The following is a 23,054-nucleotide window of genomic DNA, read 5'->3' on the forward strand; positions in this document are numbered from 1 at the left end:
CATTTATTTCTTAACCTTGGGGAATCTTACTGCTATGTATCGAATGTATCATCTATGCCTTTAGACTTAATGTCATAAACCCACTCTATTCCAACAAGTTCCATTTACCTGCTTCTATATTTTGTAAAACCAGAATAAATTTCATACCAATGTATATTACAAATATAAAAATACACTTAAATGTACAGTGTTTGTGTTGGTAGCTGTTTCCTCCGAACAGCCTGTTTCCTCCGAGGGGTGGGGCCTGCTGAAGAGAATTGACTATGAAGAGCTACCCACGGGAGGAGGGACTTTGGGCACCATCTTGAGACAGAAGCCCGAGCCACCACAGGCATGGAAAGAGGGCACAGACACAAGAGGAGGCATTTACTGACCTGGGGCGAGACTACGGGCCCAAGATGCATGGGTGAAAGTTAACGGAGACTGTGGGCAGACACGGTGCAGGGTGTGCGTTTCTTTGTAAGTTCCCCTATTTACCCCCTCCCTACCCAAGGGCATAAACCATAATAAATTCACATAAAAATATGTTATATGGTTTGTCTGATCATGCAAGAGACCCCAAGAGAACTCAGGCAACAGTAGTCATGACTCAAGATATAGTAATAAAGATTTCCTCACCAAATCCTGGAAACAAAGCTGACTGTGCAGTTCTAATGGTAGATTTTATCTTGAATTATATACACACATGTATTATCTGGCATTCTTCTGGAGTTCGCCTCAAAATCTAGATTGACTTTCATAACAATCTTTTCTCTCTCTTTTTTTGGGGGGGTTTTTTATTGGTTTTTTTTTTTTTTTGGTTTTTTTTGACAAGTCTACCTAGTCCCAGTCCACCTGGAAGTGACTATGTAGTCCAGGAAGACCTCAATCTCACAGAAATCTGCCTGCCTCTGCCTCCCAAGGGCTAGAGATAAAGGTACACAAAGTGGACCACAGCCAGCGCCAGAGCAAATTTGTTTCCACAATTTTCTCACCTATTTCTTTTTTAAAAAATTATTTTTTAATATTTTTTAATATTTTTATGCATATGCGTGTATTGCCTGCATGTAGGTAAGTGCACCTGTGTTGTGTAATGCCTGAGCTGGACAGAAGAGGCTGTCAGAACCCTGGAACTGGAGTTACAGACAGTTGTTAGCTGCCATGTGGGTGCTGGGATTCAAACCTGGGTCTTCTGCAAGAACCTTCAGTGTTCTTAACCACTGAGTCATCTTTCTAGCTGCTCCCTTCTTGATTAAACAACTTTTTTCTCCTTGGGCAAGCTGAAGTGGTATCCTACTCATCACATCCCTAGCTTGATGGTCTTCCATGACGTTTACCAAGGTTCTAGGAGAGGGCACTGTAACAAGTGAAAGTGCTGATGAAGCATCAGCAACGACTGCAAACACTGCCCCTCTAGTGTGGCAGCTTGGGAGAGCATGGACGAGTCTTGGGATCTGCCCTGGCAGTCTGAGGTCTGTGCTGGCCATTGAGCACTTTAGGGGAGCTAGCTCTTGGATGGGTAATAGTATGCCATCACTCCCAATTCCACTCACACCTCGTCTATCACCTGGGGTAGTTGGGAACTCGCTTGTGGAAGTGGTCCAGGGAGTAGTGTCCCCAGTACATCTGGAGGAGCCATACCAGGTCCACATATTATTTGTTGACTGGGTGGGCATCTCCTTCTACAGACAAAAGGAGACCATATGGAGCTTTGGCTTAAACTTTTGCTCAGCTAACTCAAAGGTGTCCATCAACTTCTTGCATTATTGCTTCCACCAGGCCCTTTGCAGAGCTTGTTCCTACCATGTGAGATTGAGTAGACTGTGGATTAGTTGCCAAGTTGGCTTGTCCTGTTCACTCAACTAACTTACCTTGTCAGCTGAGTAGTATGCTGAGCTGTCATCAACGGAGATGTGATGAGGAATTCTGAAAATGATGGCCTCTGAGGGGAAGGGATACTTCTCAGTCACAGCTCACTCCTGGGCCTCCACTGTACCATTGTGCATAGCACTTCTGAGCTTTGAATCCCAGAAGTTTATAGTAGCAGGCTTTCAAAGACACAGACCTCCACATGTAGCAGCAGGCTATCACTATTCCCATGTATTCTAAGACACATAGCTAGACTCTCTTCCATCTGGTTTTTCTGTGATATGGACCACCCATTTACCACTTAGTGTTTCCAGACTACTGATAGTTGCTATTCTTATCCACTGAACAGGACCCCTAATTGGCTGGAATTAGACAGTTTTGATGTATATCTGAAGCTCTTTCAATAACTTGGGTTTGCACTTGTTATTATCTCAGCAATGCAGCCTTTTGCTGATAGTATTGGCTGCTTATAGCCTCTACTATTCAGCATCTTCACAGTCTACAGGGGTCTTCACAGGCATTCCTCACGAGTACTTTTTGGAATCTACGGGCATACCTGCTGAGTTCTCTGCTTTGTACAACTAATTCAAGGATACTACTACCTGTGACAACCAAAAGAAAGACATTTGGATAAGGCTGCATTGGGTCCGAATGTTCCAAAACAGGTTAAAATCTTACAGGAGGCTTATCTAAATTATTTGTCAGATATTTGGGTACAGTGAAAAAAAAAGATAAGACAGTAAGTTCTCTGTCATTTGTATATTGGGGACTGTAGTGATAAAACATATGCAAAAGAATGTACCATAGGACTGAGGTACAGTCCCTCGTTCAGTCCCTATATTTGTGCAGTATATATTCTATGTGGTTATGCTGAAGCCCCTCAAGGCAATGTAAAATTCTATTATCCATGAAACAAACTCTGGATGTCTCAGGCACTATCAAATGTTTAAAGCATAAACTGTCCTTGTGTTCACATATATGCAATGGGTAGAGAACAAGGGCTTTCATTTTTTCTTTTAGTTTTAAAACATTTATTTTTGGCTTTTTGGGTTTTGTTTGTTTGTTTGTTTTGAGACAGGATCACATTTTACAGGCCTGGATTGCCTGGAACTCATTACGTAGACCAGGCTGGCCTCTGACACGGAGAATTGCCTGCCTCTGCCTCCTGAGTGGTTACATTAAAGGTATGAATAATCAGGCCCTGCTAAAATTTATTTTTATGTGTACGAGTACTTTGCTTGCATGTGACTGTATCATGTGTACAATGCCTGTGGAGGCCAAAAGAAGGCATTGGATCTCCTGGAACTGGAATTACAGAGAGTTGTTGGCTGCCTTGTGGGTGCTATAAACCAAACTGGGGTCCTCTGCAAGAGCAGCCAATGCTCTTAACTGCTGAGCCATCTCTCCAGCCCCCTAGCTTATTTCCTTGAGATAGGAACTCTGACTAAACCTGGACCTTACCACTTTTTCAAGTAGGTTGGCTGCCAAGTAAACCCTATTGATCCTCCTGTCTCCAGCTTTGTCAAACACTGTAGACTAATGGCACACTCCTTTTTACATAGGTGCGCAGTATCTGGAAACAAATGCTCATGCTTACACTAAGTATTCTATCTCAGTGAGCCATATATGGGCTATGATTAGAGACCTTGTCAGAAAATTAAACAATTACAAAAATTCATTTCACTGAACAGATTCAAATAAATGTCCTTGTCCAACAGGCATTCTAAATTTAGTACAATTTATCCATGACTGGTTTTATTTATAATCAGTGTGTTTCAGTGAACCACATCACAAAACTCAATCCTTTAACTTCAAAAGGATTCCTAAGTGGGCAAGATGACTCAAAAGAGAAGAGTAACTACACCAAGCCTGCTGACCTGATTTGATATCAATAACCTACATGGTGGAAGGAGGGAACCTACTCCACCAAGTTATCATTTGATCTCCACACATTCACAGTGGCACTTGAAATACACGAAATAAATGGTTGTAATAAAAAAAATTTTTTTAAGTGTTCTAAGTTTTCTAAATTATTTGCTGACAACGTAGGAATATGGCTGAATGCCTTTTCTATAATCTTTATATTGATAGGATACATTGATAAATCATTCTAATAATGTCTGATGAAATGTGACAACATGCCGTCATACACATACTCCTCTGCTTAATCCCCCTTGTTGGGTTTCTGATGCCAGCTGCATTTCAATAAAAAAGGTATTGGCAGTTGACATTCTTATGTCTACACACTGAAAGAGTTAAGATGTCAGGTATGAAATATTCAAGAATATTTTGTTCCTTTTTGTGTGACTTGAGGGGAGTTTGGAAAAAGATTTTTCAGTACAATCAACTGATACTCATCTACATGAACTCTGAAGTTGAATAAAGTATTGTTTGCTATAGTAGGCTCTTCTCAACTGTTTACATTCATAGGTCTTTTCATCTGTGGGACTTCTCTGATGTGAACTGAGATGTTTCTGAAATAAGGAAGCTTTCCTACAATATTGTACATACATAGGTATTCTCATTTGGGGGGGGGGGGGTTAAGACAGGGTTTCCCTACTACTCCAGTTGGCCTGGAACTCATGATGTAAATCACATTGGCCTCAATCTCACAGAGATCCATCCACCTGCTTCTGTCTCCCCAGTGCTAGGATTAAAGGTGTGCACCACCACACCTGGCTATATTCTTACTTTCCTGAGCTGCTGAAGGAAATTAAGGCTATGGGGACATATTCACATTCAGACAACACAGCACACATATGGGTATCTGACATGAGCCAAGATGACTAACACTAGACATCTGGAGTGCTATGAGTAAGCACAAAATGGATGACATTGGATATCTGGGGACAAAAACAGATTACAACAGTGATAATTTGCTATATAAACAATTTTGGCAAGAAACCACCTTTATGTGATTTCCTATAAAATGTCCTTGCAACCAAGGACATATAATCTCACCTGGCAGTCACCTGCCCAGTGAATTCTGCAATTGTCTCCAGAAAATAAAACATTGCACTTGCCAGCAGCTGAATAAATTTTTAATCACCTGGCTCCTCCCAATGCTCCATCCCTGACCCCCAAAGTTATCTAATGTCAAATGAGCTCTGAACTGCAGAAGGATGATTTCTTGCATTCTGTAAATTGACAGGGCTTCATTATCTGTATGTGTACGCTGACATTCAATGAGAGGTGACGCAATGGAAAGCTTTTCTATATTCTGTGTATTCACAAGACTTCTCACTTTGTGAGTTCTCAGGTGTTGAATGAGATAAAACTTGCAGTAGTAGGCTTTTCCCCAGTTTATACCCATAGAGCCTCTCACCTGAGTTTTCTCATGCACAGTGAGTGCAGACTTGCTGCAGAATTTCCCCCACTGTTCACAACCATAGAGTTTCCCCATTTTGTGAGTTCTCTGCAGTAAGAAACTTCCTCTAAAAGGATTTTCTACACTGCTTAGAATCATAGGGACTCTCACCTGCATGAGTTCTCTACAAGCAATTACATTCTCAGAACAGAAACATCTCCTATATTCTGTAAATTAGTATGGCTTATGACTCCTATGAGTTATCTGATGATGAGTTTATACCTGCAGGAAAATACCACATCATGTAAATTGACCAGAGTTCTCACCTCCGTGAGTTCTGTGGTACACTTGTAAGCAGAGATTGTGTAGGCTTTTACACACTGGTAAGAATTATGGAGTCTCTCACCTCTATGAGTTCTTTGATGCAGTTAGCTCAGACTTACTAAAGAAGGCTCTTTCACATAGCTTTCTCACCCAATAAATTCTCTGATACAAAGTGAGCTCAAATTTGCTTCCTACATTTCTGTATTTACATGGTATCTGATTTCTGAGTTATGAATTGATTCTTTCCCATATTTTGTGCATTGATAAGTGTCTCACTTGTATGAATTCACTAATTTACCCTGAGAGCAGACATTCTGCAGAAGGCTTTTCAACAGTTTACATTCAAAGGGCTTCTCATCTGTATGAATTCTCAGACACTCAGTGAGATCAGATTTGCTGGGGAAGTCTTGGCAAGGCTGATGACATTCAAAGGGGTTCTCTATATGAGTACTTTGATGCTCAGTGAGTTCCAATTTATTGGAGACTGCTTTTCCACACTGTTTACACTCATAGGGCTTCTCACCTGTATGAGTTCTTTGGTGCACAGTGAACCTAAACTTTCTGGCGAAGACTTTCCCACACTGTTTACACTCGTAGGGTTTCTCACCTGTATGGGTTCTTTGATGAACCCTAAGAGCATACATTTTGCGGAAGGCTTTCTCACATTCTGTACATTGATAGGGTCTCTCCCCTGTATGAGTTCTTTGATGCACTCTGCGAGCAGACGTTGAAGAGAAGGCTTTACCACACTGCATGCACTCATAGGGCTTCTCGCCTGTATGAATTCTTTGATGCACAGTAAGGGCAAATTTGCGACAGAAGGATTTCCCACATTCTGCACACTGATAGGGCTTCTCCCCAGTATGAGTTCTTTGATGCACACTAAGAGCAGACACTGTGCAGAAGGTTTTCCCACACTGTTTACATTCATAGGGCTTCTCCCCTGTATGAGTTCTTTGATGCACAATGAGTGCAAACATTGTACAGAAGGCTTTTCCACACTCTTTACATTCATAGGGTTTCTCCCCTGTATGAATTCTTTGATGTACTGTACGGTCAGATTTGGTGTAGAAGGCTTTTCCACACTGCTCACACACATATGGCTTCACACCTGTATGAATTCTCAAATGCGTAGCGAGATCAGATTTGCTGGAGAAGGCTTTTCCACACTCTTTACATTCATAGGGCTTCTCCCCAGTATGAGTTCTTTGATGCACAGTGAGGTCAGTCTTGCGGCAGAAGGCTTTCCCACACTCTGTACATGGATAGGGCCTATCCCCTGTATGAGTTCTTTGATGCACATTGAGAGCAGACATTGTGCAGAAGGTTTTCTCACAGTGTTTACATTCATAAGGCTTCTTACTTACATGTGTTCTTTGATGCACAGTGAGCTCAGACTTGGTACAGAAGGCTTTCCCACACACAGTACAATGATAGGGCTTCTCACCTGTATGAGTTCTCTGGTGCACAATAAGCTTTGACTTGCAGCTGAAAGCTTTCCCACATTCTGTACATTGATAGGGCTTCTCGCCTGTATGAGTTTGCTGATGCACAGTGAACTCAGACTTGCTATGGAACACTATTTTGCACTGATTATATTCATAGGGCATCTCATCTCTATGAGTTATATGATGTTGAGTGAGGTTTGACTTGTAGGAGGGAGCTTTTTTGCATTCTGTACATTGATATGGCTTCTCACCTATATGTATTTTCTGATGTTCACCAAAATTCGACTTGTAGAATGCTTTCCCACATTCCATACATTCATGGAGCTTCTCATTTGTATGAGTGGTCTGATGCTGAGTGAGTTGTAAATTGTAGTAAACTTTCGCACATTCTGGAGACTCATCTGGCTTCTCACCTGTATGAGTTGTATAATATACAGTGAGTTGCAACTTGAAGGACAAAGCATTCCTTAATTCTTAATGCTGAGAGGGTATCTCCTCCCTATGACACTGACTCGACTGACATAGAATGAAAACTAACTGAAATCTTACTTACATGTGTGAGACACCTGATTTCTGTTGTGGAGTAACTTCTGGTAAAACATCTTCACACATCTTTTGCCTTCATAGGATTTTCTCTGTTGGATTGTCTGTTGCCCTCTTAGGTCTGCCTAGAAACAAAATAATTGATTACATTTCTTATACCTATGGGGCTTTTCCAGGCATGTGCTTTCTGATATTGGACAAGTATGAGTCTTCAATCACTTCACACATTTCACTAAACCTGATGCTTACCAAATTAGAAAGAGGATTACTGGGGATGGTGATCTCTCCATCTTCCAAGCTCTGAGGCATAGGTGCATGCTAAAACAGCTAGCATTATACAAGTGTGCTGGGGATTCAAACCTGGGTCTTCATGTGGGCATGCCAAGCAGTTTGCCAACTAACCTACCTCCCCAGTCTTCAGTGAAATTCTCAAGGAAACATTCCAGAGTGTTTCCATTCCTTGTGTTCAGATCTGAAATACATTAAGAGCTCACATTCAATGTTTACTTACTTCAACAATCTCTTCATTGAATGTATTATTATTAGTGATTCCAACTTGCCACAAATTGTCATTTTCCTGGGTAGTTTCCATCATGGGAGTCACTTTATGAGTATCTAAAATGAAATTATAAACATTACTTACCATAAATCACCCTTAAATCATTTTTATGCAATACAAACATAAAAGTGCCCCCCCAATTGTCATGAAATTTGTAAAATAATGTACACTTAAACTAAGCGCACACCATTTTAGTCTTCCATGACTAAATATAACAAATGATACTAATACATAATGTAGAGCTAAGTCACAACTCTTTATGGCCTTGTTTCACTTGGTTAAAACATGTAGAGATAAATTATTATCCTATATCTCAGCTGTAGGTATTACATGGTAATTTTTACCTGCTATTTTCCCTTTCTCTATTATAAGTATACATAACATAGCACTGTACATCACACATTTTCCACATTTGAAATAGGAAGCTTCTTCTATTAGTTATATTTAGCATGCTGGCATTGTCAATATTCTTTCTCCTAAACAGGGTAAGGCAAAGATTCCCATACATATGTGTTTCATTCTGTTTGCCTCACTATGAATGCTCCCTGGGGTTTCTTAAGCAAATTACCATCCTTCCAAAGTAGAAGATAGCTTCCCCCACATTCTTTAATTCATCTTATGTTTTATACATATCATTCTCCTCTTGGAACTATATGTTTTGTACAATAGTAGTAAACTTAAACAGCCACAAAAAGTTCATTACCAATTGCATTTGGCTCTGTATAACTGTAAAGCTCAAATGAAAAACTTTCTTGTTTTTTCCTGATGTATTAACTAAACAACATGATCATTATTTGTTCAGTTCTCTCCCTCCAAATGGTTCACCACTCTAACTGAATCATCCCAAATTTATATTTCTTGACTTTGACTTTAAATCTATATTCAACATAAGGGACAAAGCAAGGTATTTTTAACTTTGATTCTAACACACTTCTCCTACATGAAAAGGTGCACTTCCATTTGTATTCTTTTTCTTCTTCTTTTTGGTCTTTTTGAGACAAGATCTCCCTGTAATCCCAGCTGATCTGGAACTCACTATGTAGATCAGGCTGGCCTTGAATTCTCAGAAATCCACCTGCCTCTGCCTCCCAAGTGCTGGGAATAAAGGGGTGCACCACCACACCTGGCCCCCATTTGTATTCTTATAAATACCATGATCTGATACTTCTTTATGTCTTAATAGTAGCATTTTAAAATAAACCTCAACTTACAGACGAATCCAATGATGGGTAGGAAGGATGATATCAAATCTTGGCTATTGTGACTAATGCTCTAGTATACATGGCACTGTAGGTACAGCTATTGTATCCTTATATTAATTCATTCATGGATATGGCCAGGGGCAGAGCAGCTGCATCATGCAATAGATCTTTGTTCATTTCTGAAACAAACTCCACAGTTGCTGGACAACTCCACATTATCACCAAAAATGTGTGAGTTCCTTATTCATATATTCTCAATGCTAGTCCCATGTTGTATGTATATCTGGCAAAGGGTTTTTTCCTCAGGCTATTGGATGTTTTTTCATTTTGGTTACTGCGTTATTGTTAGGCAGAAATTTTACATTTAGAGTTTACAAAAAAACATTTTATATACTTTATTATTCTTATTTTATGTGTATGACTATATTGCCTGCATGTATAGAAGTGCACCCATGTTGTACAATGCCAGTGGAGGTCAGAATAGGGCATTGGATCACCTGGAACTTGAGTTATGCATAGTTGCTAACCACCATGAGGGTGCTGGTAATCAAACCCAGGTCCTCTGCAAGTGTTCTGAAACCTCTGAGCCTTCTCTCTAGTTCCACCTTTTTTTTATTTTAATCTCAGCCATTCTGACTGGGGTAAGATGAAATCTCAAAATGGTTTTAATTTGCATTTCCCTGATGACTAAAGATGTTGAACATTTTTAAAGTATTTCTCAGCCACTTGTGCTGTGTCTGGCCTGGAAATCACAATGAAAACCAAAATGGCCTCAACTCAGAGATTTATCTATTACTGTCTCCCATGTGCTAAGATTAAAAACATTCAACACTATGTCTGATGGGTATATTTTTGATGCAGTTTACCACTATGAATCTCAACTGGGAAGTTATGACTTAAACATAGGGTTTTTACTGAAAAATATGCACTAAATCTTTCTCCTTAGTGGATTTAACAGTTTACTAAGATAATGTTTCATTCTTTCTATGAACTGGTTTATTCGAAGAGTGAAATTAATTCATTGCCAGGCTCTATTGATTATATCTGCTGTTCTTCCAGGTATGTATGTGTGTAGCACTTCATTAAATATCTTCCCCAATGGGGGCTGAGTGGTCATGGAGTGACTGCGTTTATGCTTTTTATGTAAGGTCTTGATTTCTGAGTTGCTGTTGTTGTTGTTGTTGTTGTTGTTGTTGTTGTTGAGACAGTTTCCCTGTAGCCCCAGCTGGCCTGGAACTATGTAGACCAGGCTGGCCTCAATCTCATGGAGCTCCACCTGCCTCTGCCTCCAGAGTACTGAGACTAAAAGAATGTTCCATCATGCTAGGCATGAGATCTGATTTTGAAGGATAACTTTGCTAGTTAGACTAATATTCATTGACAATCATTTTGTTTCAGGTCACAAAATATATAAGCTCAGGCTTTCTGGTATTTAGATTCTGATAAGAGATTTTTATGCTATAATACACTTTACAAAAACTAACTGAGCACTTTACACTTGTAGTTTCGGTCTTCTTTATGTTGAATTCTTGCTGTTTAATTTTTTTTTATGTGTATGCGTGTATTGCCTGCATGTAGGTAAGTGCACCTGTGTCCTGTGTCATGCAATGCCTGTGGAGGTCAGAAGAGGCTGCTGGATCCCCTGGGACTGGAGTTACAGACAGCTGTTAGCTACCATGTGGGTGCTGGGATTCAAACCCAGGTCTTCTGCAAGAATAACCAGTGTTCTTAACTGCTGAGCCATCTCTCCAGCACTTGTTTGATTTTTTTTAATATTATTTAAGGAGATTCACCAAGGTGCAAGTGTGGAGGTCAGAGGACAACTTGTGGATATGAGCTCTCTCCTACCATGTGGGTCCTGGGTATCAAACTCAGGTCACCAGGCTTGGCAGGTAGCACCTTTATCTGCTAAGCCACCTGGCAGGAAACATACTTGGTACTTTTAAATAACTATTATGATCCTTGCTATTGGGTCATGTCTATTTGTGGTTCTAAATGCCTACACTCCTTCAATATTGGTTTCTTGGTGTAGATTTATTACAATAATTTCACAGAATATTTTCTACCTCTTTACTCTCCCTCTTCCTTTCCTATTCTACATCACAGAATCCCAGATTGGGTCTGTTAGTCATAGCCTGGGCCTCTTCAGTGTTGTGGTCATGGTTACTCCATATTATACTTTCAGTGATATCTGGTTGCAGCAATTCCTCAATCTTTTAATCAACCCCTCATATTTTCTCCTCTACATGGCCCACTCCACTGCTGCTATCCAATGAGCACTTAATTTGTTGAGCTTTGTCCTCCAAGAGCTCAGTTAAATTCACTCTTTTATTCAATTGTCCATCATATTGATATTTTTCAAGTCAGTAATTATGATTAAAACTAGACTCTAAGCACTTTAGACCTGGCATTTCCTCTATATCCACTTTTTTTTTTTGATTCAGTTATTAGAGTTATCACATTGTGCTAGGCATGGTGGCACAGGCCTTTAATCCCAGCACTTGGGAGGCACACGCAGGCAGATCTCTGTGATTTCAAGGGCAGCCTGGTCTACATAGTGAGTTCCAGGACAGCTGGGGCTACAGGGAGACCTGGTCTCAAAGAAAATAGAGTTGTCACATTGTGAAAGAGTTATCTCTTGCCTGCCTTTTTTTCTCTTTTTTCCCCCTTTTGGTTTTGACAGGTCTCTCTATAACTGCAGCTGGCCTGGAAGTCACTAAGTAGACCAGATTGGCCTCAACCTCACAGAGATCTGCCTGGCTCTGCCTCCCAAGCGCTAGGACTAAAGGCCTGTGCCATCATGCCCAGCTCCTGCCTGCTTTTTTTTTGGGGGGGGAGGAGCATAATTATCAGGCTTCCAGACTACATAAAGGCTCTTTTCAGTCGGCAGCCTTTGATCTATAACCACAAATGGCTAGAGAAATTACTAGGAGAAGGCAAACTGCATAAAAGCAAAAATACCAAAATAAATCAGATATAATATAAATAAAAACAAATGGTAAATGATACACCACCACTAGTCATAGAAACCACATGTGAAAGCCAGGCATGGTGGCACATGCCTTTAATCCCAGCACTCGGGAAGCAGAGGCAGGTGGATCTCTGTGAGTTCAAGGCCAGCCTGGTCCACATAGTGAGTTCCAGCCCAGCTGGGGCTACAGGTAGGCCCTGTCTCAAAAAGTACCCCCACCCCCACCCCAAAAAAAAGCAAATAAATGGAGAAGAAAAGAAACTGGAAAGCTAAAAATTAATGTAAAAGCAAAACACAATAATTCATGGCAGGGGATGTGGCCAAAATAAGGTTAGGGTTAAGTAAAAGGAAAATAAAAACAAGACAGCTGGTGAGAGAGCTTAAGAAGGAAAGGAAGAAGCCTGATGAGCTAAATATAATCCTCAAAACTCACCAAAAGGTGAATGAGAATCAACTTCAAAAGGATTGGGCACCTCCATTTCTCTGGTTATGCCATCTGTTAACACAGCTTATCTCCTAAATTCAGAGCAGCTGCACTCCATACCTGCCACTATCTTTAGTGGTCATCCTATGGTCCTGGCATCTCCAATACATGGGGTCTCATGATGCTGCACTTTCACCAATGACTTGGCCTATGCAGGAACTCCAGCACTGGCAAATGGTACCAAGCCTTGGGTGCTCTCCATGACCCCTTAATGCCTTCAAAATCAGTACCATATGGGAAACTCTTACACATTACCAAGTTGTAGCCTTGACCACCATGGACCATGGCTTCTGTGTGCTGACCATGAGAAAATAGTTCCTGGAAGATTTCACCTCAATGATGCTGGTCTCTTCTGAATCACAGCTGATTTTTCAGCCCTAGCTAACCAGCATGGACCATCTAGTAAAGCAAAGTTTTTACTTCAGTATTGGTCATTTTTTTAACCATTTTTTTTAATTTTTAATAACTACATGATTAGAAGAAGCATTTCATTACAGCTTTAACATATTCAGTAACACTCTCCAGAGCAAGAGTACATCTCTTTCACAAGTGGCTATAAGTGTCTAGGTTCACAGTTGAATTAATACAGTTATACAATACTGAACTCAGTATAAGCCCTGTAAGACATAAAATTGAATGAGTTTTTAACCTTTAAAAAAGATCTCCATTTCATTTTAAGATGTATTGTTCCTTGCAGAAAGACTCATTGTTTTTGTTGGTCTCTTCTAAATCACAGCTGTGGTAGTTTGAATGAATGTCCCCTCCAAGTATTTGATTGTGAGCCTGAGCCTTTAATAGCTGTTCCATCTCTCTAGCTCAAGACTTTAAGTATTTGAAAACTTTGTCCCTAGTTGGTGGTGCTGTTTAGGGATGTTCAGGAGGTATGGCCATGCTGGAGGAAGTTCACTGGGGGCAAACTTTGAGAGTATATACCTTGTCCACATCCATTCTCTCTCTCTCCCTCCAAGTATTTGATTGTGAGCCTGAGCCTTTAATAGCTGTTCCATCTCTCTAGCTCAAGACTTTATAGCTTTCCGCTTCAGCTGCCTTCTGCTATGTCTGATGGAGTTGCTTTGGTCATGTTGTTTTATCACAGCAACAAAAAAGTAACTAATACAAGAGCTGATTCTTCAGCCCTAGCCTAACTGAAACCAGATTCTCAATTCAAAATATCATACAAACAGTCTACATAGTCTTTATGGGACTCTAACTTCTCTCTGAAACTTCACAAGCCAGGCCTTCACCATGTACACCTCTCTCAACAATTATATCTTCTAAGATCCCATACTATGGCCCATTAAGCTCTGTGCACTCAATGGCTTTTACGGACCAAATTTCTAAACACTACCAAAATCCTCACAAAAAAACATGATCAGGTCTGTCACAGCAATACCCCACTCCTGGTACCAACTTCTGTCCTATTAGCTTTCTGTTGCTGTGATAAAACACTGACCAAAACCAACTTGGGTAGGAAAGGGTCTATTTGGCTTAAATGTCCTAAACATAGTTCATCACTGAGGGAAGTCAGGGCAGAAACTACAGCATGGATCATAGAGGCATGCCATTCACTAGCCTGCTCTCTTTAGCTTGTTAAGCTTGCTTTCTTATACAGCCTAGGGCCAACCTGCATAGGGACAACATCCTTCTTCCATGTGTGTATGTATGCAGCATTCCATTAAGTATCTTCTCCAACAGGGGCTTAGTGGTCAAGGTTATTGAGTTTATGCTTTTTATGCAATGATTTCTGATTTTGAAAGATAATTTTGCTAGCTAAAATAATATTTATGGACAGTTATTTTCTTTCAAGTCATAAAATCAAAAAATACATGAGCCCATGCTTTCTGGTATCTAGAGTTTCTGATAAGAGATGTTTTATGCTAATGGACATTTTTTTTAAAATTCACTGAGCATTTTCCACTTGCAGCTTGCAGTCTTCTTTCTTTATGCTGAATTCTTATTATTATTTTTTGAAAATATTATTTGGGTAGATGCACCAAGATACAGGTGTGGAGGTCAGACAACTTTTGGTTCTTTCCTTCTACCTTGTGGGTCCTGGGGATTAAACTCAGGTCATCAGGCTTGGCAGATAGTGCCTTTACTTAATAGGTCACTTTGCTGGAAGCATTCTTGGTACTTTTAACTATTATGATCCTGGAAAAAAGGTCCTGTCAATAAGATCCAGTGATCATAATAAAAATACCAGGAGCCAGCTTGGTGACCTACATATAATCTTCATAGCTCATAAAAAGGTGGCCAAAGAGAACCAAGTCCATAAAGTTGTCATCTGGCTTTCACATATTCAACATGGCAGGCTATTCCCTAACATATCACATATACATATCTAATTTTATGAATTAGAAAATTAAAATTAAAAGCAAAAAGAAAAGGACTGTATGAAACTGTAATGAACAAAAGATAAAAGAGTCTGTTGGCAACATGAAAATCAAATTAAATAAGCATACAAGGAAGAATACAATAACAAATCAAAACCAGGTGAAAAAAAGAAATAACAAATTGAAGAAGCATTTTATGTCCTCTAGCACTGAAAACTTTCAATAGGATGTGGGGGTTATAGGGATATAGCTATGTCTGATGGAATTTCTCTGTCCTCACTTTGCCAGTTCATATTTTATGGTGCTTGAGTGCTGGCAAATCAAATTTATGGTGTCAGCATTCAATTAAGAAACTTGGTTACTTGCATACAAGGAGCCAATACTGCATTAGTTTGGAGGACAAGAAATCTGCTCACTTAGTACTCAGTCTTTCCATCCTGGGCACTGATCAACAAGCAATGGAACTCATTCTTCATCACTGACCTGGGAGGCTCTGGACAGAGGCTTCTGATACACTCCATGGCCCAAATCCATGCTCCAACTTGAAGATTAACTCAGGTTTGGTCATGCAATGCTCTAGAAATAAGAAATAATGTACAAATTATGCCAGAGTGCTAACTCAAGTTCACTGATGAAACACAACTGCTCCAATTCAGGAACTGTGCTTTGATCATTGAATCAGAAACTTTCATTACAGGGGGTTAACACATTTTCACTTACTCTAATATAACTTTCAAGTAGCATAAACTGGCATGATACATACTCAAAGTAATGCTTTTAAGAAAATACATACAAAAGAAAGGAACCAAAACACAATAAAAGGACATATGATATTTAGGAAAAATTGAATAAGAGGGTGTATTCATAAAAAAAGAACCAGACAAAAAATTTTACAGTGGAAGACCTCAATTCAAAAAATGAAAATAAACACATCATGGCTCAACTCATAGGTTGGAGGAAAAAATATTCTGAGAGAAACTGGTGGGGTTTTTTTTTTGTTTTTTTTGTTTTTTTTGGTTTTTTTTTGAGGCAGGGTCTTCCTGTAGCCCCATCTGTCCTGGAACTCACTATGTAGACCAGGCTGGCCTTAAACTCACAGAGATCAGAGATCTGCCTGCCTCTGCCTCCCAAGTGCTGGGACTAATGGCATGTACCACCATACCCAGTGAAACTGGTTATTTTTAATGAATTCAGGTACATTAAAGAAGGATGAACCATTTAATACACAGGTACCACCATGAAAAAAGCATTTGCTTTACAGGTATTCCCAAAGAAAAGAGAAAGGAAACCAAAATGTCTATTCAGTGAAATAATTTTATAGCATAAGAGAAACCCACACTTAGAGATTCAGGAATCTTAATAGATTTCCTCAACAAATGATTTCTGGGTAACATTACAGTCAAACCAGCAAAATTCCAAGACAAAGAGAATTCTAAATCTGTCAAGGTAAAAACCTAATGCACCATATAAAAGAACACTGACTAGCCAAGATATATGGGGGTCACCATACACATCAGCATCACAATGATTTCAAAATGACACATGGCACAGCACCCAAACTACCAATGCAGTATTCCTTTTCCATTATAATTTCCACTGAATTAAAACATTCTCTCCAAGAAAGAATAAGGAGACTAACAAAGAACAGCAAGTAAACGTCACATCTGGGAAAGCTGAAACTTACAAGATTCACCTATCCAAGGTTATGGATGCAATAAACTGACTGGGGAGGAGCCTGTGACCAGCCAAAAGGCAGAGAGAAAAATCTCAAATCTGTTCATCCACCTACAACTCATGCAGAAAGATCTCCCGATTACAGCTGCTGTGAGTTATCACCCATGTTGCGGTGTGTCTTTTGGTGATGTGGCTGCTTTTGAATGGTCCTGCTTACAGATGTGACCCAGCATCCATACTCCTGCAAGTAACCCTAATAAACTCATTGACTTACTAATTCCCATCGGACTGAACTGCCCCGGTCTGGGCTGGTCCGTTGCAACTTACTAAGTTGGACTCTACTGTAATCCTTACTTTGGTCTGCAGTAATTCCAAATCTGTGGTGAGCAGACATGCTGGTATTGTGTCTCTCCAGAAGTCTCATGCAACACACTTGGCATGTGAACATGCCAAGGACACAAAAGAATGAAAGATGAGTTGTGGAGGAGTGAATCCATGGTGCTGGCAAAGGATAACAAGGCATACAAGTGAGGTTGTCCCATGTGAGGCTGGTGGTGGCATGGGTGAATACTGATGTGGTTATCTTTCCCATATGGTCTGGGACACTATATTTGCTATGGTAGTTGTTGCATGGTCCTTGCTTTTGGTGATCAGACATACAGCTAAGGCTGAGTCTTCTACTCAGGGGGAAAGTCTGGGAAGGAGGCCATGGGGGAATCCTAGTGGTGCTGTCTTCCTGCATGTGGTATGAAATGGCTTGCCTGCTTAAGGAGGCAAATGGAGTGCCCAAATGCTCTGGATTCAGCATGATAATCTAAGATATAAAAATTTTTTAATGCTGAAAAGTTTCATAAATAATTGTGGTAAGGCCCAGTGTAAGAGTGCACACATTTAATCCCAGCAATGGGAGGCAGAAGCAGGTGGATTTTTTGTGAGGCTAACCTGGTCTACATAGCAAGTTCCAAGTCAGGCTGGGATATAGAGTAAGACCCCATCTCAGAAACAAACAAAAATCAATGATGGTAATATAAATTACTATGGCAAATATAAAACACAGTACAATATGTCCTCCAATTTCTTAATTTGAACTACTACACATCCTACTGTAGGCGAATACATTAAAGAGGAATACATATTTTGAGGAGAAATCTGAAGCTCTCAGCATTGTTGACAAAAGTCAATATATGTCATCAAGATAAGTGTTCATCCTGGATGGACAGTTGGCTCAGTGGTTAAGAGCACTGGCTGTTCATGCAGAGGACCTGAATTCCTGTCCCAGCACCCACATGGCAGCTCATAACCATAACTCTGACGCCCTTTGGCTTCTGTGGGGCTGTACCCACATGGTGCACATACATACTTGCAGGAAAAACACTCATATACATAAAAAAAAAAAAGACAAATGCTCACCAACAGAATAGGTAAAGAATTTGTGACAATTATAAACAATTATTATTCATTAAAATGAATGAAAATTCTGTCACAGTGACAGAACAAAGGAGGACATTATGCCATTTATAGTACAGCTATTTCCCTGGGTGAAGGCTGGGGAGCTGTGATCTATGATCTAGAGTAGACACTTGCCCAAAGTCATTACAATAAAGAGAACCATGCAGCAGATATCGGGGTTGATAATGATGGTTAAAGGGCTCTTAAAATTCCTGGGGGCTGGCGAGATGGCTCAGTGGTTAAGAGCACTGGCTGTTCTTGCAGCAGACGGTTCAGTTCCCAGCACCCACACTGAAGTAAACAACTGTCTTTAACTCCAGTTTCAAAGCATCAAATGCCTTCTTCTGGCCTCCGCAGGCCTTACACACATGTGGTGCACTTACATACATGCAGACAAAACACTCATATACGTAAATAAATAAATAATTCTTTAATAAGCCTGTCATGAATCCAACTGAGATTCCAATTAGAGTTGTCTTTTGCCCAACTGAATGTGACATAAAGAAGAAAAATCTGACACAGGTTGGATTTTGTGGTGGAAGAGCTGTCCGAGAGCCACATTTGCTTTCTAAGTACCCTAGTAATCTCATTTATTCACCAACCTGGAAATGGAGAGATCTACTCGCTGTATACATGTGAAGAGATGTTTCTTCTATGTCTGCTCAGGAAGGACAAAGACAGACTGTGGTGATCTGAATGAGAAAGATCCCTCATAGGCACAGGTTTTGAATACTGGTCACCATGGTGGTACTGTTTGGGAAGCTTATAAAAGCTCTAGGACATGAAGCCTTGCTAGAAGTACATCACAGGGTGGAGGGGGGCAGGCTTTGACAGTTCAGACTAGACCCACTCCATTTCTTCTCTCTGCTTCCTGTGATAAAATGTGGGAAATCTGCTTCCTGACTGCCAGGCTGGCCTCAAGCCCCTGCTCCTATGCCTTTACCAACATAATGGGCTCTATTACTCTGGACCTGTAAGCCAAAATAAACCCTTTCCTCCTCTCTTCATAGGGTAGTCTCTCACAGCAACAGAAACAATTAACACGAAAAGTAAAATCTATCATGCACAGAAAGAAAAATCCTACATGTTCTTATCCTACTTGTGAGCTCCAGATGACCTCATAGAAAGAGAGGAAAACAGTGTGAGAAAGGCATAGAGGAAAAGGGACAGAGGGAAGATGAGTAGTGTACAGTGGGATGCAAACAGCAGCACTGAGTACCTTCCTACCATCTACAGAGCAGTACTGAACACCTGACAGCAAGGAACTGAATTTTTCAAAACTGTTATCAGATTTTAAATACTCTAAAGACGAAGTAAAGTCAGAGCTGACAGACTTACCAGTTACCTTCATCTGACCATTACACATAAGTGTGTATCAAAGCCACACTGCTCTCTATAAATATGTGCTGTTATCATATGTCAATGAAAATATGTAATTCAGAGTTAGTACTGAGCGTGAGGAACAATTCCTATACTCATACACCAGGAAGAATATAAGCGGTCCTAGAGATGCAGTCAGACTCACCCAAGAACACCAGGCTGCTGTAGTTCTCCATCATCACATCTCTGTAGAGGGCCCTCTGTGCAGCATCCAGATCTTGCCATTCATCCCAGGTGAAGTCCACAGCTACATCCTCAAATGATATAGACCCCTGTAATGACAGATGTCTCTTCAACCCGGGTCCTCGGCCTTGGGAACAGAAAATGGGAGCTCACTCTATACAGATGACTAACCAGTGTTTTATAGCACATACTACTCAATGTGTACCAGGGGAGAAAGATCAATATAAATACCTTACCTGTGTTAATGGAGGGATTCAAGAAAACACAATTAAAGGAGTTTTACAAGAAATTGCAATACAAGCAAAATCTGCGGCTCAAGTTCAACTCACTAAAATTTCTAGGTCCACAGTCTGCCTGTGCACTGAGTGCCTCAGCTCTGACACAGTTGGTTTGAAGGAATACAGGCTAAAGCACAAGCTCCAGGAATAAAGGAATCTGGACACATGCACATACCCCTGGATCTCAGAAAAACAAAGGGTTCTACGTGGGCAAGTAACCATATCATGGTATATATCCCCAGGAGTAATGCAGTAAAGGGTGAAAAACTATTTGCAGAACACATATGTACTCTCTTCCAGTGACTCCTTGACAGCCTAGATTCTGACAGATTTCTACCAGAGTTCAAATTCAACAAAGAACAGACTTCCTGCTGCCTCAGCACAGCTCTGAGAATGGGTGTGCTAAAAAAGAAGAGAAAAAGAAACAAAAAGCAGATTACAAGTGTTTATTTGTGAGGAGAGAGGCATGACAAAAGGAGAACCGTAATTCTTCATTACTGCAAAGTAAAACTGTGTTTATACCCACAGATTAGCACTGCTCCCAGCCTTGGTCAGAGAAACTTCCATTTGCAGTGGATGACAGTTAATATAGACTTGAGTGCTGAAAGGTAGTGTTAATGGCTTAGCTCCAAACCAGACATATATATCACCAGCTCAAAGGCTCAGGGCACATCACAGAGGAGGTGAAAAGAATGTTAAGAGCTGAAGGACGGAAAGGAGATCTGTGAAATGCTTTCTTTTGGAAATGGCATGGCTGTTGCACCAAGAAATCACAGCAACAGTGATAACCTCAACAACACTGGGTCCATCAATGTAACATCATGAGTAGGGGAGAGGCTCATGAGACCTACGTGCCCCTGAAGAGCTGCAGCAGTTAATGGTTTCTGGTGAAGAGGAATGCATTCCTCAATGGTGTAGCCACTGGAAATTTGCCCTTACTCAAGTAAATAATCCCCTTCTTTATGCAGACAATCCTAAATAAATGCAGTGAATTCCCCTCCCAACACCATGCCACAAAAGAAAGAAAGAAGAAGGGAAATGTGGGAAGAAGTCTGGTGAGAGAAAGGAGATAGATGATAATAGAGGAGCTGTGATCAAAGTACACCATGCACATGTGTTAGACATAAAACCTGAGTTCCAAGGACCCCATGGACACCTAACAGAACACTTGGACAAAAGAAAAGTAACTTGGCAAGGCAGGTTTTACTTTTGCAAAAGGGTGTGCTGAGCCATTGGAATCCAGCAAGCACATCACACTGGAACCTGAAATTTGATAGCTTTTTAACTATTGCAACACTACTGTGTCTTTTCCTATCAGCTAAGGTCTAAGCTCACAATTTTTCACAGCCAGCTAATTTTAAAACATAGGACATCAAGGAAAGAGGGAAGGCGGGGGCAGCTTTGGGCCTTCAAGTTCAAATTGCAAAGATGCAGCAGGCCTTTGGTGCAAACAAGGTTTACAAGGTGCAGGAAATGAAGACTTGAATTCCCTTGACAAAATAATCAAACATTTTACAAGTTGGGACTACAAAAGAATGTTACAAATATTACATTCCTGTAATCATTTTTATAGAATTCTTTGTAATTATTTCCCTCATGTATGAAAAAGAACAAGAATATTTTTTTAATCAAATTAGCACAGCCATTTTATAAAATAGTATGCTGGCTCTTCAAAAAATTAAAATAAAGCTGGGCTTGGTGGTCAACACCTTTAATCCCAGCACTCTAGAGGCAGAAGCAGGTAGATCTCTGAGTTTAAGGCCAGCCTAGACAAGGCCAGCCTATACTACATAGCTAGATGCAGGCCAGCCAGGGCTACAGAGGGAGAGCTTCTCAGCCCCAGGTCATCTATCCACTCCCTCAAGAGGCTTCACATCCTACCAGAGGATGTTGTTGACCCAGGGGCTGATAGTCACTATACACTCTGAGCAACAAAAGACCAGGCTACTTTGAGGACCTGGTGTCAGGTAATTCTAACACCTGAGGCCTATAACACCAGAGGTGGGAATGAGGACATCACCCTGTAAAGTAGGCAACGGAGTTCAAACCAAACACATTCGGTAAGGTGTATGTACCTAGGGAAGAGTTCAGGCCCAGAAACTATTTACATAAGGTCAGGGATATTTTCAGATTTCCCTTATAATATGTCCAAAAGTTTCTTCAAAACTTACTGCTCTCAGAGAAAAATGAGAAGATGCAGTTAGAAATACACCATAAGGACAAAGAGTTGATCAAACTGTGGAAAGAGGGGAGGCTGGTATGGGAGCTGGAACATTCCTCTGCAGCAGAGCATCCTAAGTAATCAGAGGCTGCTGCAGGGTGGGTCTAAATCCTGACTTCCCGTTTAACCCCACCTCTTCCCTCTCCTTGGATCCTGCCTGGTTTCCAGGCACCTCTTGCTCGCCTACCCCAAAGAGTATCTTTGAACACTGCTTCTACAATTAGCTGCAATGCCACAGGGGCAGCTTAAGCTGCTACTGGTGGTGGCTTAAGTTCCTTTCACAAAACTCTACTCAAGTGACATCCAGGATTCTTTGCCACAGAAAAGAATTTCAGGATGAACCCGCATGAAATAGAGCTGGAGTTTTTATTTTATTTTTGAGACAGGGTCTTACATAGCTCAGGTTGACCTAAAACATGCTATGTAGTCAACAATGACTATGAACCTGATTTTCAGGCCACTGTGTCCACAATGCTAGGACTACAGAAATGTGCTATCGAACCATGTTTAAGTGCTGATATTACAAGTGTATGCCACCATACCCAGTTTTATGTTATTTTTTTCTTTTTCAGGGGGCGAGGGGGTGGTCTTGTTGAAACAGGATCTCCCTGCAGCCCCAGCTGGCCTGGAATTCAATATGTAGATGAATTCAGATGAAGCTGGCCTCAGGCTCAGAGAGATCTGCCTGCCTCACCTCCTGAGTGCTGGGATTAAAGGTAGGCACCACCATGCCCAGCCTGTCTTTTAATTTTTTAATTGGCAGAGAAAAACAAATCCAATCAATACCCCTAAATGTTAAAAATAAATAAATAAAATTCATGTGATAATACCCTATATTAACTTCTCAATC

General features: G+C 40.6%; 1 protein-coding gene across 5 annotated transcripts in view; it reads right to left on the reverse strand.

Moving 5' to 3' along the window:
- Window positions 1–23,054, reverse strand: part of LOC103730327 (zinc finger protein 345) — a 36,156-nt gene that overhangs the window by 1,011 nt on the left and 12,091 nt on the right. The window contains exons 2-7 of one of the 5 annotated variants that reach the window (XM_029561311.1): window positions 19,668–19,794; window positions 15,503–15,595; window positions 7,982–8,085; window positions 7,481–7,595; window positions 6,087–7,340; window positions 1,851–1,921 (exon numbers count right to left, since the gene is read on the reverse strand). In XM_029561311.1, the coding sequence (XP_029417171.1) occupies window positions 1,851–1,921; window positions 6,087–7,340; window positions 7,481–7,595; window positions 7,982–8,085; window positions 15,503–15,595; window positions 19,668–19,794 (1,764 nt within the window). Of the gene's footprint in view, window positions 1–1,850; window positions 1,922–5,150; window positions 7,341–7,480; window positions 7,596–7,876; window positions 7,943–7,981; window positions 8,086–15,502; window positions 15,596–19,667; window positions 19,833–23,054 lie in introns of those variants that run through there. The other 4 variants (XM_008828535.3, XM_008828534.3, XM_029561310.1 and 1 more) reach the window with 4 other exon arrangements.

This window comes from Nannospalax galili, unplaced genomic scaffold, assembly GCF_000622305.1.
Source record: "Nannospalax galili isolate Female #2095 unplaced genomic scaffold, S.galili_v1.0 scaffold332, whole genome shotgun sequence".
NCBI classification, from domain to species: Eukaryota; Metazoa; Chordata; class Mammalia; order Rodentia; family Spalacidae; genus Nannospalax; species Nannospalax galili.